Source organism: Armigeres subalbatus, chromosome 1 (genome assembly GCF_024139115.2).
Source record: "Armigeres subalbatus isolate Guangzhou_Male chromosome 1, GZ_Asu_2, whole genome shotgun sequence".
Taxonomy (NCBI): domain Eukaryota; kingdom Metazoa; phylum Arthropoda; class Insecta; order Diptera; family Culicidae; genus Armigeres; species Armigeres subalbatus.
The window spans coordinates 5,741,770-5,758,393 of NC_085139.1; the positions used below are offsets into that span (position 1 = coordinate 5,741,770).

At 40.4% G+C, this 16,624-nt stretch overlaps 1 protein-coding gene across 7 annotated transcripts in view; it reads right to left on the bottom strand.

The window, feature by feature from the left end:
- LOC134220118 (ETS-like protein pointed) overlaps nucleotides 1–16,624 on the bottom strand; it is a 377,379-nt gene that overhangs the window by 104,203 nt on the left and 256,552 nt on the right. For 4 of the 7 annotated variants that reach the window (XM_062699137.1, XM_062699132.1, XM_062699124.1 and 1 more), the window contains exon 2: nucleotides 15,550–16,269. The exons of 2 other annotated variants lie outside the window; for them this stretch is intronic. In XM_062699137.1, the coding sequence (XP_062555121.1) occupies nucleotides 15,550–15,961 (412 nt within the window). In that variant the 5' untranslated portion in view covers nucleotides 15,962–16,269. Of the gene's footprint in view, nucleotides 1–15,549; nucleotides 16,271–16,624 lie in introns of those variants that run through there. One more of the 7 variants, XM_062699135.1, reaches the window with a different exon arrangement.

Below are 16,624 nucleotides of genomic sequence, written 5' to 3' on the forward strand. Positions count from 1 at the left end.
TGAGTCAGAGGACAATTAGTGTCCTCACGATGTGTCAAGTCTTACAAATGGTAGATCATTTGCTTATTTATACTGAATAATTGACTTAAATTCTAGCATTATACGAAAATTATTACGCCAGATTTGAGCTTTTGCAAATGTGAGTAACAAACATGTGGGGAATTCAAAATTCACCATGGGCTTCATTGTATAAAAGTATGAACTTAAAAATGAGATGATCGGAGTGAGTACAGGGCTGTGAGAAGTGAATAAAGAAATAGAAGTAAGTACTTAGTAGTGAGATGTGTATGAGGTGAGAAATGAGAAGTGAGTGGTGAGAACTGAGATACGATAGTTGCTAAGTGAAAAGTAGGAAGTGAGTAGTGAGGAAAAGAGAAGCAAGAGGAGAGAAGTGGGAAATGATAATTGGAATATGAAAAGCGAGATGCTGAGAAGTAAAAATTAAGCCAGAAAAAAGAAGGAAGGAAGGAGAGGTAAAAAGAAAGAAATAAGAAGTAAGAGGAAAACATACGAAGGAAGAGATAAGAAAAAAAGAAGGAAGAAATAGAAGAGACAAAGGAATAACAAAAAAGGAAGGAGAAAAAAAGAAATTATTAAGATGGAAGAATAAAAAGAATGAAAGTAGAAGGAAGAATGAAGAAAGAAGAAGAAATAAGGGAAAAAGTAAAGGAAAAAGGAAGAAAGTAGAAGAAAGAGAGAATAAAATAAAGGAAGACGAAAGAAGGAAACAGGGAAAGGAAAAAGAAAAAAGAAGGAAAAAGGGAGCAAAAAATGAATGAAGGAAATTGGGAAGAATAAAAATTAATTTGACAATTCTCAATTCTCAATTCTCACATCTCATTTTTCACCAGTCACATCCTACTTCTCATTTCTCATTTCTTACTTCTCACTTTTTACTTCTCATCTCTCACCCCTCACTCCTCACTTTTCACCTCTCACTCGCTCACTACTCACTTATCAATTCTCCCTTCTATTTTCTCAATTCTTACTTCTCACATCTTACTTCTTACTTCTCACTTTTCACTTAACACTTTAACTTTTCATTTCTCACTCCTCGCTTCAAATTTCTCATTTCTCAGTTTTCAAAAAAAAACAAAGTCGAAGGAAGAGGGAAGAGAAAAAGAAAAATGGGAGATGGTAAAGGAAAAGGAAAAAAAAGAAAAAATGTTGAAGGTAGAGGAAATAAGGGAAAAGAAAGCGCACTTCTTGAGAATTTTGAACATATGTACTCAAATTTGGCTTATTGGTCTAACCACCCCGATGTGGTGCTTGCATCTTGCTCTAGTTTTAAAAACAATCACCAAAAATAAAGGGAAAACTACCCTAGTTTTGAATAAATTTTGCTGCGATATTCTCATCAGAAAGTATTTTCAACTAAAATTTTGTGTTGGTTTATCTATCAGTGTAGCACTTTTCAGTATTCAATTCCCACTTCTCACTTCTCGCTTCTTACTTCATACTTCTCTTTTGCCTCATCTCACTTTTCACTTTTCATTATGCACTGTTCTCTTCTTACTTCTCACTTTGGATTATTCACTCCAAACTTCTCACTTTTCACTACTCATAATCTTAGTTTATTTTTAACTATTCGGTCAAGCGGAATTCAGCCAAATGGCCCGAGACTGTGTATTATATCGTGTTTATGAGCCGTTCCGGACAACATCGAGTTGGCGAGGTGAAAATGTATTGGAAAATTACGCGAGGGCGTGAAAGTGATGCCGGCAAACAAGGACCATCATCAATCCGTCGTGGAGTTCCTCGAGGTCCACAAGTATGAGTACTACACTCATGACCACCCCGGCACGAAGCCGCTAAAGGCTTTGCTGCGAGGACTCCACGACATGAAAGAAGAGGAGTTAAGAGCTGAGCTCGAAAGTTGCGGATTGAAACCGGTGACCGTGCACAAGATCGCTCGTCACGACAAGACTAGAAGATATCGCGACCAGCTTTACCTGGTCCACCTGGAGCACGGCTCCACTACGTGGAAGGACCTGAAGCTGGTCGGCGTTATAAATTACACCGTCGTTGACTGGGAGCGATATCGGCCAGTGCACCGCGACGTCACGCAGTGCACCAACTGCTTCAACTTCGGGCACGGCACCAGGAACTGCCGCATGAAGCCGCGCTGCAACAAGTGTGGCGAACCCCATCTGACTGATGAGTGCGACAAAATGGAGGTGGCCGATCCCAAGTGCGCCAACTGTGGCGACAAACATCGGGCCACCACAAAGGGCTGCCCAAAGCGAGCCGAGTTCCTGGAAATCCGGAAGAAGGCTTCCACCAGGACCATGCCGAAGAAGAACAATGTTCCTGTAATCAACGAGGTGAACTTTCCAGCCATCCCGGCTTCCTGTCGTGTGATTCCAATACTCCCACCGCTACAGCCGCACAAGCGACTGGCAGCGGCAGCTGCATCGGTCCAAGCTCCAACATCGTCGGCACCATCCACCAGCGAATAGCCCCCGCTCCCTCCTCCTGGGTTCCATCGGCAGTCGGAGAACGAAGCCGTCCCACCGGAAGAATCTGCTCCGCTGTACACTTCGGAGCAACTGATGCCGATTTTCTCCCAGCTCGCCACTCGGCTGTGCGGCTGCAAAACCCGCTTCGACCAGGTCTTCACTCTTGGCATGTTCATCATCGAAAATGGCTGCTAGGGTGGGCCTGGTCAACTGGAACGCTTGCTCGCTCAAGAGCAAAATAATTGAGCTGAAGGATTTCCTTGAGGAGAAGGAAATAGACGTGGCGTTCATCACCGAAACGCACCTAAAACCGGAGGTGAACGTCAACATCCCGGACTTCCGCATCGTGCGACTCGACCGGCCGACCAGGGAGGTGGTGTGGCCATCGCTCTTCGCTACAACATCAACTGTCGTCTGCTTCCAAGCTTCCAGCTCAGTGTCATCGAGGCCATCGGTGTCGAAATCACCACTTCGGTCGGCACAATCGCGCTCATCGCGGCGTACTGTCCAACGCAAGCCAAAGCCGGCGATGGATCATCGGCTGCCCTTCGGGGGACATCGTCAAGCTGACGCGGAGGCAAGGCCAGTATATCATTGCCGGCGACTTGAATGCCAAACATCAAGCCTGGGGCAACAGTCGCGGCAATCGAAACGGCACCATCTGGAGCAACGACATGGAGGAAGGCCACTACACGATCTTGAGCCCGGATTCCCCCACTCGGCTGAGTCGGTCCGGTGTCCACGCAACCCTCGACCTCTACATAACATACCTGAGTGACCACGTCTCTCAGCCGGTTGTCTACCAGGAGCTCAGTTCGGATCACTATCCGGTGGTGGCGGAACTGGGCTCCTCGGTCAATCGGCACCAGCAGTTACGGCGGAACTACCACCGAGTGAACTGGCAGCGGTTCCAGCAGTGCGTCGACAACTCCGTCGATTACGAGGTGCGTCCGGAGACGCCGGAAAGTATCGACCGCCAGCTGTGCGCCATCGAAGAGGCAATCTCGGTGGCCAGAGAGCAGCATGTCCCGACGGCTCGGCAGGTAAGCAACTCCTCAAACATCGATACACTCACCAAAGATTTGATTCGATTGCGGAATGTCAGCGCAGGCAGTTTCAGCGTACTGGACTGCCTGAGCTTAAGGCACGCTGCAATCGAATCACAAAAATTATCAAGGCCAGAATGGTAGACCTCAAAAATAACGAATTCTCAAATAAGATCCGCACTCTCCCAGATTATGCTAAGCCGTTCTGGAAAATGACCAAAATGCTAAAATCCAAGCCTCGGCCCATTCCACCTTTGATCCCGCTAGACAATAATGGCTCTAACGATCGCTTGATAACTCCTGCAGAGAAGGTCGCTGAAATAGGTCGTCACTCCGTCAGCTCACACAATCTTGGGCAGAACATCGTCAGTCCACACGAAGCAGCCGTCAACGAGCATGCTAACAACATCCATTTGATTCCCAACGACTTCTCGGAGGAGTTGGAGTTCTCAGCTGACGAATTGACGGCCTATATCAAATCGTCGAAAACATGAAGGCCCCAGGCTTCGACAGCATCCTGAATCTCGAGCTCAAACACATGAGTGCTCCGTTCTTTGAGCACCTCTCGTTGATCTTTAATCAATGTCTCCGGCTCAGGTACTTCCCATCGTCCTGGAAGTCAGCGAAAGTCATCCCCATCAGGAAGCCTGGGAAGGATCCTTCCTCCCCCAAAAGTTATCGACCCATCAGCCTTCTCTCAGGGTTATCCAAGCTATTCGAAAAAGCTATTCATCATCGGTTACTTGAGTCTGCCGAAAATCTCAACATCTTGCTCGAGGAACAGTTTGGTTTCCGACGCGGTCGGTCAACTGTACACCAACTGACTCGAGTTACCAACGTCCTCAGACGGAACAAGTTTGTCTCAAAAACATCCGCCATGGCCTTACTCGATGTCGAGAAGGCATTTGACAATGTATGGCATGATGGCCTGGTGTACAAACTACAACGCTACAATCTTCCCAGCTACCTGGTGAAAATCATCAACAATTACCTGTCGGCAAGGACATTCCGGATCTCAATCAGCGGAGCGAGTTCAAATGCGCACAACATCGTCGCAGGCGTCCCCCAGGGTAGTATCCTCGGGCCCCTGCTTTTCAATCTGTTCACCTCCGACATGCCAGAACCTCCAGAAGGCGGCATTCTGTCTCTGTTCGCAGATGACACCTCCATCGTCTACAACGGTAGAGTGATCAGAGCGCTAGTGGCAAAACTCCAACGAGGCCTGGATGCCCTGACAGAGTACCTCACCAGCTGAAAGATCTGTATCAACGCGGCGAAGACCCAGGTCATCATTTTCCCCCACTCTAAATCGCCTAAACTTGTTCCGCCTGGGGACTGTAAAATCATCCTCAATGGCACGACTGTGGAATGGGCCAATGAGGCCGACTACCTTGGCTTGACCCTCGACAGCAAGCTTATTTTCAAGAAACAGGTTGACAAAACGGTGACAAAGTGTAACGTCTTATTGAAACTTCTGTACCCTTTGATCAACCGCCGGTCGTCATTGTTCCTGAAAAATAAGCTTGCTGTCTACAAGCAAATCATCCTCCCTGTGATCGAATATGGCATGCCGGTCTGGGAGAGCTGCGCTAAAACCCACCACCTCAAACTTCAACGGGTCCAAAACAAATTCCTGAGGATGATCCTCAACACCCCTCCCAGGACAAGAACATCCGAGGTCCACCGTCTGGCCGGAATAAAAACCTTACATGAACGCTTTGGTGAGTGTAAAGAAAAGTTTAGGGTCCGTTGCTTGCACTCGGACCAAGAAGCGCTTAGGGCGCTAGTTCCAATCTAGGTTATCAAATTTTTATTGTAAATATTAGTGTACATAGTAGTTAGGTTATCAAATTTTAAAAAATACACTAGCGCCTCCTGAAGGCCGTCATGATACATTATATTTTAAAAATTAAGTAGAAACATAAAAAAAAAAATAATTAAAATTGAAGTTGGAGGGCCAAGCCGGCCGATCACTGTACATGTTAAAAATTAATTGTAGAACAAAAAATGTGTAAATAAAGAAAAATTTTACTACTACATATAGGTGCTCTGGAAGAGTATCGGATTGTTGCAGCTTTTGATGGTTGTGTAGAAGAGGGGCGGATTGTTCGCGTCAAAGAAACTTTAATGCAGTGGACCAGCAGAACGCAACGTTTCAAATTTGAATTTCTAAGGTGTTGTGTGAGAGTGCCGGACTGATTGGCTTAAGCTTGAAGGACCAGTATAGAGTATGTTTGGTTTGGAGAGCCACCGGTATTGTTTTGACTTTTCCCGTTGGAAAGCCATCAAAATTGTATTGGATATGGTCTGCCGGCTTGAATTCTATTTGGTTTTGGATTGCAATGATGGATACATTTGCAAAAAAAATAAGAGGGAATACAGATGAAGGATCATGAACATAAAAAAGCTGACAGTTCAGAAGTCTCGGAAAAAAAGACTGGATTAATTTGTTTAGTAAATATGCACTTGCGTATGGATTGGAAAATCGTATCAATCGTAGGATTTAAATATTTGAATTAGGATGATTTTGAATATGGGAATTGAGTAGGGATTTTGGATACTGAATTGTAAAATTAAATTTGGCTGTAATGTAAAAAAAAAATGTGTGAACAAATTATGTAAGTAGTTGTTTTATGAAAAGTCAATGTTTTTTTTTCTCTTTTTTGATGAGAGAAGAAGGGGAATGTGAAGGTGAGATATAATAGAAATTGGGCAATACACTCTGAGCGTGAATTGATGACAGATATGCAAATATAATCCGTATAACGGTATGGATGCCAACATTGACTAGTGAATAGCAGGCCATGACTTTGCCTCTTTCTTCGTCGGGCACGCCCGGAATTGCACGCTCGAGAAGACAGCACACAAGCGATCAAATCAACAGATAGCTCGTTCGGCGGAATTAGGCCACACACATATTATGTGCTGTCCAAATTAGTTTGAGGCAGATGTTCTAGGTTCTCCAAATTATTGTGGAGTTCTGATTAATTAATCTAACCAACTTCGGCCTGGTATCCAATGCAAATGTTCTAAAGCTTCTAAATTTTTCTGAAGTTCAGATCGATTAGTTCACTAGGTTAAATCCGAGTGGTATCGAACCATAATCAAACCTACATGCCCATTCAAGTCCCTAGAGCCCTTGCGTATTATGTGCAGTTAAAATTAGTTTGATGCAGATGATTTGGAATTAAGATCAATTGATCTACAATATCAAATTACATCACATTTATATCAACATGTGTTAAATATAATAATATCTGCAATAACTTTGTTATAAATTCTCTGTACCGGATGAAGAAAAGGAAATTTCATTATCGCAATAACATGAAAAATGATAATGATATAATAATTATGAATAGCAGCAATACTTGTAACACAACCGCAGTGATAACTTTCACAGATAGAAAAATCCATTGAAATTTACGCTAAGAATCATGCACATAAATGGAACGCCATTACCAGCGTAATTCCATACGGGATATAGCCTAAATGTATACATTATTTGGCGTGAATCGTCAATATCGCATGCAAGTTGTAAGCAAACTTGTTAGGAAGATCAGCTTTTCAGCGTAGAATAGCGTAAAGTTCTGCATCTTAAGTTTTACGCGCTGTTTACTTTTCATATTTTTTTTCTGTGTTGTTCATTTCAATAATATAATTTGTAATAATTTTAATTACTGTTTATTATATTTTATTTTATTATATATATAATTTAGTTACTGTTTATTATGTATATATTGTTTTTAGTTGAAATAATTTTAGTTATTTTCATCCGTTTCGTGTAACACATCAAGTTATATTTTTGTTCAATAGAAAAAATATTTGATAACGTTTTTGTTAAAACTAGAATACATTTTGTTACAATTTTTGTTATTTCAACTACTAGTGGTAATTTTTTTTCAACATCCTCTGTTATGAAAAATTGCTCTAACAGAATAATAAGCTCTAGTAAAAATTTGTTACCATCTACGTCTTATCCGAAGATACTAGGTGTCATATCAGAATCTTTAATTTCAATACCAAAACGAATCATAACTACCTTTCGTGGTCCTGTCCATCCAAATGATCCCAATAACATCTCCGTCCTCTTCATACCAAGCTCAATGGGAATATCAGTCTTGCACTAAACATCGAATCCATCCCAAGTACAATGACATCACATCGGGTCTATTTTAGAACAATCAAAGAAAACTCCACCTCATTAAGCATCACCTCCAACGAACGCAGCCCGCCACCATTCGATCCCCACGGGCAGCTACGCGCGGAATCTCATCCCATCGGAACGCTTCCGCTACCGCCACGGTTTCGGAAAACCGCCACACGCATCGTTCCCCAGATCAAAACATCAAAGACAACGCTGCGAAATGGTCCCTCGAGCTTTACAACCTGTTCCGTGTCCGTGTACCCACCGCCGCCACCACAGCCTCCGGGAACATTCGAGCCGCCGTGTGTGAGCTAATCATCACCCAAATAGGTACGCAACGCATTATAAAGGTACTGGGTTTCGATTGTCCATTTCGCTCTTTCATTGATCCGGTCGTGCCGCCGACTTCGATGCGTCAGTGTTGCCGTCACGGAATGTACGGATTTCCAATATGTTTTAGCACATTTTTTCTCTTTTTTAGTAGAATTGATTGTGCTAATGAAAACTCGTAGTATGTGAGACATATTTTCAACGCACATTTGTTTTCAAAAGTTGGCAACACTACTTTGGAGTGTGACAGTTCGGCGGTAAATCTTCTGGCTCTGCGCCCTTCACGTGGTTCATTAATTTCGGCCCCATCATCGTTTGTCCAACGCTGATCGGTGAGGGTCATCAGCATCACCCGAGATCATGATGTAGTAGGCTATGAGTTATCCCGAGTAGACGCAAATAGCTTAATAATATCAAATGTTGATAAGATAGCAAAATGAGATATGGACATGATTGATATAAGAGATAAAAGATCAGACGACAATATCAATATTTTGCACTAAAATATCATAAGGATATCAAGATATGTTATTTGTAATAAGTGATCAATATCAAGTGCCATTAGTTTGTTCTTATCCATAGCATATCTTGATATTGAAATGATATTTCGGTGCAAATTTTTGATATTGTTGCCTGTTCTTTTATCTCTTATATCAATCAAGTCCATATCATGTTTTGTTAATCTGTTCATGATTTCTGCCCGGGATGTCATGATCAGCCAAAAAATAATATTGACGGTATTTGCGGTCCGAATCGTTCAATAATAAGATAGGGGCCGTCCAGAAACCACGTGGTCATATATGGGGGGAGGGGGGGTTTGGAAAATGACCACGATAGGCCACATGGGGGGAGGGGGGGTGTTGCTCTCGAACCACGTGGTTTTTTTTACACGAAAAACTTTTGGTGAATATCAATAGCTGTGTAAAAAATACAAATTATTGAAATTCAATGATTTAATCATTAAACGCAAAGCGCATCTAAGGGCCGATGCCTACGTAGCGTCTTTTCAACTCAGCGTTAAAAAGACGTAGGTGTGCATCGAGAAAAATCGATAACGCAGCGTCGGTCGCAACGCCGATGCATATTTGCATTATTAGACCATCTTAGTCTAAGATCCTATATCCATACACAAATAAACGAAAAAACAGGTTGCCATTTAGTCTTAATTTCCATAAAAAAAAATTAGAAAGGAAAAAGGAAAATATATTTTAAAAATCCGCCGCCGATGGTTTTGGCATTACGCCGCCGACACTTTTGCATCAGCGGACTGTAGCAAAATTTTGAAAAATGTTCATGTTTTTACAATAATCCAAGAAAAATCTTAAGAAGAAAAATTCACAAGAATTTCTTGTGGATATACAGGAAAAATCAAGTAAAGAAATTTCCTGTAAAAACTTTGACATTACTTCATAAAATCCTGATAAAGAGCTGGCATTCAGATTTTTTGAACAATTCCCTCTGAAAAATTTTGCTTGGAAATTTTGCTACAAATTGATGATGAAAAAAAGCAAAACATCTCTAGTGTAAATTCTGAAAAAATTTCCTTGAAACTCCGAAAAAAATTCCACGTGCATTCTGTCTGAAAATTAAAAACAGTCCCGTGGGAAATACATATAATTTTCGGTGGAAAAACATTCTAATGAATTTCTTCGACAAGTTCTTCCGAATCTTCACCAGAAATTCTTCTTCATTTACAAAAGAAGTTTTTTAAACAATTTAAGGAGTACACTTCAAAATGTTCAGTCTCCAGTTAGCTTTGCGAGGATTGCCAATCCGGTGAAAACGAGTTCGATTCTCGTTCCTGTCTAGGATGTTTTCGGGTGGGAAACATTCTCGACACCCTAGGTAATAGTGTATCCATCGTACTTGTTACACAAGATATATAATCGTGAATTTTGCAATGAAATTTTTTCGGAATACTTTTTTACGCTCTTTGTGAATTCTATCACATTTTTTTAAATTTTCCTAGTATTTTTTTATTCGAGGAATTATTTAGAATTTCCACGGAAGAGTCTATGGATTATCTTCAAAAAATTCTTTGGATTTTCAAAGAATAAATCTTTAGAATTCTCAAGGTTCATGTTTTTTTTTAATTTGCACCAGAAATCATTTCAAAATTCCATCTGGAATTCATTCTTCTTCAGGATGTCATTTGATTTCTTTGTAGGTTCAGCTAAACATTGCTTTAAATCTTTACCATACAAAGATGCACAAGAAATGATTTAGAAAATTTAAGGAATTTTCACATCAGAAAATCTTTAAAATTTTGATTTAATTTTTTAAGGAATTCCTACTGGAAATGCTTCAAAAGTACATTTTTTTTCGTTACTTCCACTTGTAAAAACATCAGATTCTCCTCAGGAAATTTATTATCTGTGTTTCAGATGAACTTTTTTGATTTTCTACTGGAAAATTTTAAGAATTTCCATCGGAAATATTTTGGCATATTCCGAATAATTTCTTTACAAAAAAATTGCTGAAAATTTCTAAGAATTTCTTTTGGAAAACAAAAGAATCCATTGGAAATTTAGAAGAATTTCCTTTGAAGATTCATTAAAGTTGTCCAGGATTTTGAAAAAAATCTTTAAGAGATTCTCTAAAAAAGTAAGCTGGAATTTTTTTCTTATTTAAACTGGAAATTCTTCGGAATTTGATGTTTGTTTGTTTGTTTATTTATTAATGACATTTTACACCAGAAAGGTGCATTCGTGTCAGATTCGGAATTTGATGTTTATTGAATTTTCATCGTAAATATGCATTTCGGATCCTTCTACGGATTCTTCTAGTTCTTCAAAACTTCTACCGAACATTTTTGGAACTCTTCCACAGAATTTCGGAAAAATGTCGGCGAAGTTCTAAAGATTTCCCGGGGAGACTCGAAGAATTTCTTATCAATATTCCGAAGGGTTTCCCTTGCAACTCTAGAATAATTATTCTTGAAAATTAAGAAGATCTTGGAATTTAAAATTAATCCATGCAATAAATGTAGGCAACAATTTAGGCTTAAGAAGCCTAGTTTTTATGATATTGAATAATTAATGATCGAAAAAATGTTCTAAATGTTCAATGTTCTAAATGCACAAAATTCTAGTTGTGCGCATGAAAAAGGTTATGACATAGAGAAGCTTGCATATGATATATAGAAAATGCTGCGATATGAAAAAAAGTGGCAGTGTTCCAGAAAAAAAAACACTTCAATTCATAAAACAATCTAGGTTAAAAAATAGTGTTATAGTTACGATTGAAATTGAATTCCAAAACAAATATCAACCCTTTCAGGAATGATGGGTCATATATGCCCAGCATTTTAGATTGTCTATAAAATCACAAAAGAGAGCTACACAGCAAATAGTTTTGAAAATTCAACGACGTGTAAAATTGAAGCTAATCCCATCAAACGAATTAACATTCGTTATTCAATCAAATTTGACTGAATTTTACAAGCAAGCACAGTTTAAATTTATTTCGATTTAAATGAACAGTGAGATCGATTGAATGTTACGTTTATTTGCATGCTCCAAATATGTGCATGAAAATACATTTAAAATCACAACATATTTTTCCATTTTCTTCAGGAAAATTGTTCATCTAGATATTGGCTTTACAGAAAAAATAAGGGAGCTCAAATTTGACTGACCATGATATCAGATATCCGAAACCTTGGGAAGATTTCGATTCTAAGAGCATGTAAATAAAGTTTAAATGTTTGAATCATTCTGAACAGATGGGTGGTCATATAAGATGGACCATCCTGAACGTTAAGTCAGTGATTAATATTCAGGAATACGAGATGCTCAAGGTACTTCAAAATGCTCTCAAGTTCAGCCCACGAATCTACCAGATCAATCAAGACATTTGCAATGTTCTCATCATCGGTATATACTCAATCCGATAAAATAAGCATATGATTCTAATTTCCATTAACATGAGATCCAAGAGACAAGGTACCCGAAATTATTATTCATAAGTTGGTTAATTAGATAAATCGAATGATCCGAACTCCAAAATAATAATTGGTCTATAATACATTCATTCCTCTATGAGTCGCTTATGAAAGGACCATTGACTGAAGCATATTCGAGATGTGGAATAGAAGTTCCTTGGGAAATTATTCGAAAGAACCATCAGAGTGACCGAGAAAATATTTTTAGTATGGCATCATTGGCTTCCACGAGTCGATATAAAAATAAAATTTCATGAAGAATTAGAAATTTTGAGAGAGCCAGCTCTGAATTGAAAATCTCTTTAGTAGAGAAAAAAATAGAAATTTTCCATAATAAAATAGGAAATTGCCAATAAAGAACAATAATACACACAACAATAATAAATTAGCATTTGTAAAAGCAAAAATTGCAATAATGAAATAAGAATTTTCCAGAAAGAAATCAAAATGTTCAACGAAAAAATACAAAATTTTCATGAATAAATCAATATTAGCAATTAACAATTAAAAAAAATATTTTATAATTATTTATTTCTAATATTGATGATTCTAAAAACAATACTGAAATTTCTACAGGAATACTACTCAAAAGAAACAACAGTAGGAGGTTTTATTTGCATCTCTAAGATTACATATTAACTTTGTGATTCTCTGATAAACTTTTCGTTCAGATGCTTCGCTGAGTATAATATCTTAAGAATTTCCAGTATCTCCAGAGCTATGGAAGGTCCCAAATACTCTAAGGAATCTATAGGGATATTCAATGATGAACTTTATAGTTATTTAAAAAAAAAAACGCCAATGAAAAAATTTAAAAAAAATAAAAATGTAGGGGTATTTTAGAAAATTTCTAAACCATTATACATTTTTCTCGAAATTTTTATAAGATATTCGCGAGTCCACATTTTTTTGTATCCTCCTGATGCATTGAAGGTGTGCGAGTTCTAGATATCCTAATACCTGATACACATTACAACATAATAAAATCATCAAAATTTTCGACTTCATAAAAATTTATAATTTCCATGATGGGTTTAGTTTGGTTTTGAATCAATTGAAATTGTCCATCTTCAAAATTGATCGGATTAACCATATATTTTAGTTACATAAGGTTTTTTTTTAATTTTTGTATTTGAAAAAAAACCACGTGGTCATAGGGGGGGGGGGGGGGGGGGGGTCTGCCAAATGACCACGATAAGCCACATGGGGGGGGGGGGGGTTGAAAACCTTCAAAAAAATGACCCCGTGGTTTCTGGATGGTCCCATAAATGTTTTTTTGCCTTTCTCGTACAACTAAGTTGTACCGAAAGGCTATCATTTCACTCCAAAATCGAACTTTTGATAGAAGTCCCGGAGACCCATAGTGTTATATACCATTCGACTCAGCTCGATGAGCTGAACAAATGTCTGTCTGTCCGTGTGTGTGTGTGTGTGTGCGTGTGTGCGTATGTGTGTGCACAAAATTCCATAAAAAAACACTAGCCAAATTTTCACATAGACACTCTAAATCGATTTTCTTGCAACAAGTTGCTTCCGACAGAGACTAAAACGCTGTTGATCACTATTGAATTTCATAATAATTGCAAATTGCAAAAATAGATAATATTAAAATAGTGATGAGACATAGTCACATAGAACAATAATGAGTTATGAAAATGCCTTGCATCTATGAATATTTTATCCGTGGCTTCCCATTAAGAGTTTCATCGTACTATAAAGATGCTCGTGTTGCACGCATTTAGGCGTAAGTATGCTCTTCGTTCAGTTTCATAGTACTATGTACATAGTACTAAATTGTCCGAAAGTCAAAATTCGAACATAGGAAATTCGAGAAACTTTTGACAGCGCCATCTGTCGTCTACTAGTGTAAATTTTCTATCATAACATTAGACGGTGTAACTGTTTTGCCTTTCTTGTACATCATCGAGGTGTAAGCGTAAAGGCTACATTTATTACCTTTTTACGCGAGAAAGGCGCCATCACCGCTAGGTGGATTAATCTGGGTTTTTAAATTAGGACATGCGTTTGCCATTAATTACTCGCAACCTGCACTTGAAAAACGATCTTTCGTCGGATATCTTGTAGGAGAATTATTCAAAAACATTTCCATGTACATCCAGCATCACAGATCGTGACTATTCATGCAAATAGCGACGCGGAGGGAGGGAAGCAAAAATTGTTTCATTTTTGGCTCGAGTCAAGCTCGGAACGAAAGGAAAAAAAGTGGGAGGGTTTTCGAGCGAAAATAGCTTCCACATCTCGAAAGACCACCAACCGAACGCCCCGAAAATAAAAATCAGGCGGAAAAGCGACGAATTATTGCGATAATCAATTTTCTCGGTCAATTTTTCCATTCCACCCAAGATCCGAGAGGAGGAGACGTCGCTGCTTTCAGCCAGTCAGCCCCACCGCACCACCACCGCTGTAATTAAATTTCGATGTTTTTGTTTTGGCTGATTGGCGTGGCGGGCTGCCACGACGGAGATTCGGAGAAATTTTCCTGTTTGATGTCCGAATTTTTTCCCCCTCTAGCTGCCGGTCGCGCCCACCCAATCTCTTTGTTCTGGTAGTGCCATCTGGATGCGTCTCAGCCTACTGCAGTGTGAAAGCCGAGCCGCACGCATGGCCGCCTTTGATGTGTGTGCGCGTTCACGGCGGTGTGGTGTTGTTGCCGTGGCGGCGATCTAGTTTCTGGTGGGTCCCACCGGCGAAGCGGGAAAACTTCCAAAATCTGTTGTTTAATTTAATATTGATTCACCGCCACCACCGCTGCCGTCAACGATGACGACGACGACGATGCGGTATTCTTTTTTGGCAACCGAATGCTTTGATTAGCCATCCGGAAATTGAAACCGCTTTATTACGACTCGGGCGGCTGCAGTAGTTCGGCAAGCAAGCAGGGATTTGACAAGAACCAGGAACGGCGGTGGGGGCAACAACGAGGGGTTATATTTTATTAGGAGGGGACCTCGGGTGCTGGAGCCCTTCAGAAAGTAATTTATCAAGTAGTTCGCCAAGCGGAACGAAAGTAAATACAGCGTTCGGAAAGCCATCGGGCGAAAGCTGGTCCCATCCCGTCCCGTACCGCTGCCGCCGTCGCCGTCCAGAAAGCAGCGCCTACTGTGACGATTCGGTTCTTTGTTGTTTGCCATTGTGTCTGGCATCGAGGGGGCGCCCGCAGGAGAGTGCAAAATTTTTAAACGTTTTACAGGTAGACAAGTTGCCACAGTTCAAGGGCAATGACTGCGTGGGACGTCGCACCCAAGAGCAAGGCAAAAGACGATTTCAAACCAGGGTCAGATCAAACGAGGGGAGATTGTGGAGACTCATTGGTTAGTTAGGGTGCGGGGACAAGTGTTCGACCCCGGTCACTGTGAAATGGGACAACAACAAAAATCTGCATATTTAAGACTGTGAGTTACATTCCCGACGTTTCGGCCGATTGGTGTTTGGCCTTTATTAGGGGTCAAAGTATAGATTTATGGATTTATAATTTTCAATATAATGTAAATATCTTAGAGTGTAATAAGATCTCAAACTAGACGTTTCAAATTTATCAATAACAAATGTGTCGAAAAATGGCAGCAGTATTTCAGATTAGTGTGATCAGCAACCCTCCCAACTTACCTCTGGGTTTCTGCAGCTCCTTCATCAAGGCGTGGGTCTTCAGTCCCATCCCGGCCGCCGCCAGCTTGTTCAAGCTGTAGCTATTCAGGAAGCTTTGCTGGTTGTTGTTCAGAAAGCTGACATTGTTGTTGTTATGAATACCGCCCAGTCCCGCCATCAGATTCGCTCCCCCCATGCCGCCAGTCGCCCCAGTACCAGTCCCACCACTCAAACTAGAAGAACCATTCCCGTGGATACCGCCGCTACTGACGTGGTGCCCTAACTGCCCGACGGCTGCTGCCGCTGCAGCTGCGGCCGCCGCCGCCGCCGAGTGATGGTGCGGATGGTACGGATGGTGGTGGTGGTTGGCCCGCAGCGGCAACCGACCCACTATTCGGGCACTGTCATTCCACTCGATCCACTCGTTTGTCATTTTGTTGTCACCCGGCGCACCGAGCACATTCAGTGCTGCCAGCTTGAAAACACGTTTTTCTTACACTTTTGCCAAAAACAAATTTACTGATGCGATTTTCGCTCTTGGGCGGCACTTGTTTTTGTTATTCTTCAGATTTTCACCATTTGGCAACACTGCTTATCGCGAAAATTTGTTAACATTCCTTTACACTTTTAAACGGATTGCTTCGATGCTTGAACTTTGATGTATCTTGTCACTTTATCACAGCGCAGTTGCTTAACATTTTTGTGTGTTTAATACTGTTGGTTTACTTTGTCGTTGTTGATCTGTCAAGAATATGTTATTTTTTGTTGTAAATTTCAGGATTCTGGTGATTGAAAATGCATAACGCTTTGTAAACCACTTCCGACGAATTCAGTCAATTGTCATTTATCTTAAAACTAAGACGCAGGTGACAATAAGCCCCCATTAATACTTCTTTTGATTGACGTTACCCAAAGTGAGAAGAAATTTTCTCACTACCCGGAAACTCCAGAAGGCCATAAATTTCCACATAACAAGCAATAAATTCTCGCCTATTTGAACTGCGCGGGTGAAAACCGATCCAAGCTAGATCTAAGATCCCGGCCGCAACCTAATTCCGAGTAATTTTTATGTGTTTATCGGTTGAATTTCACACGA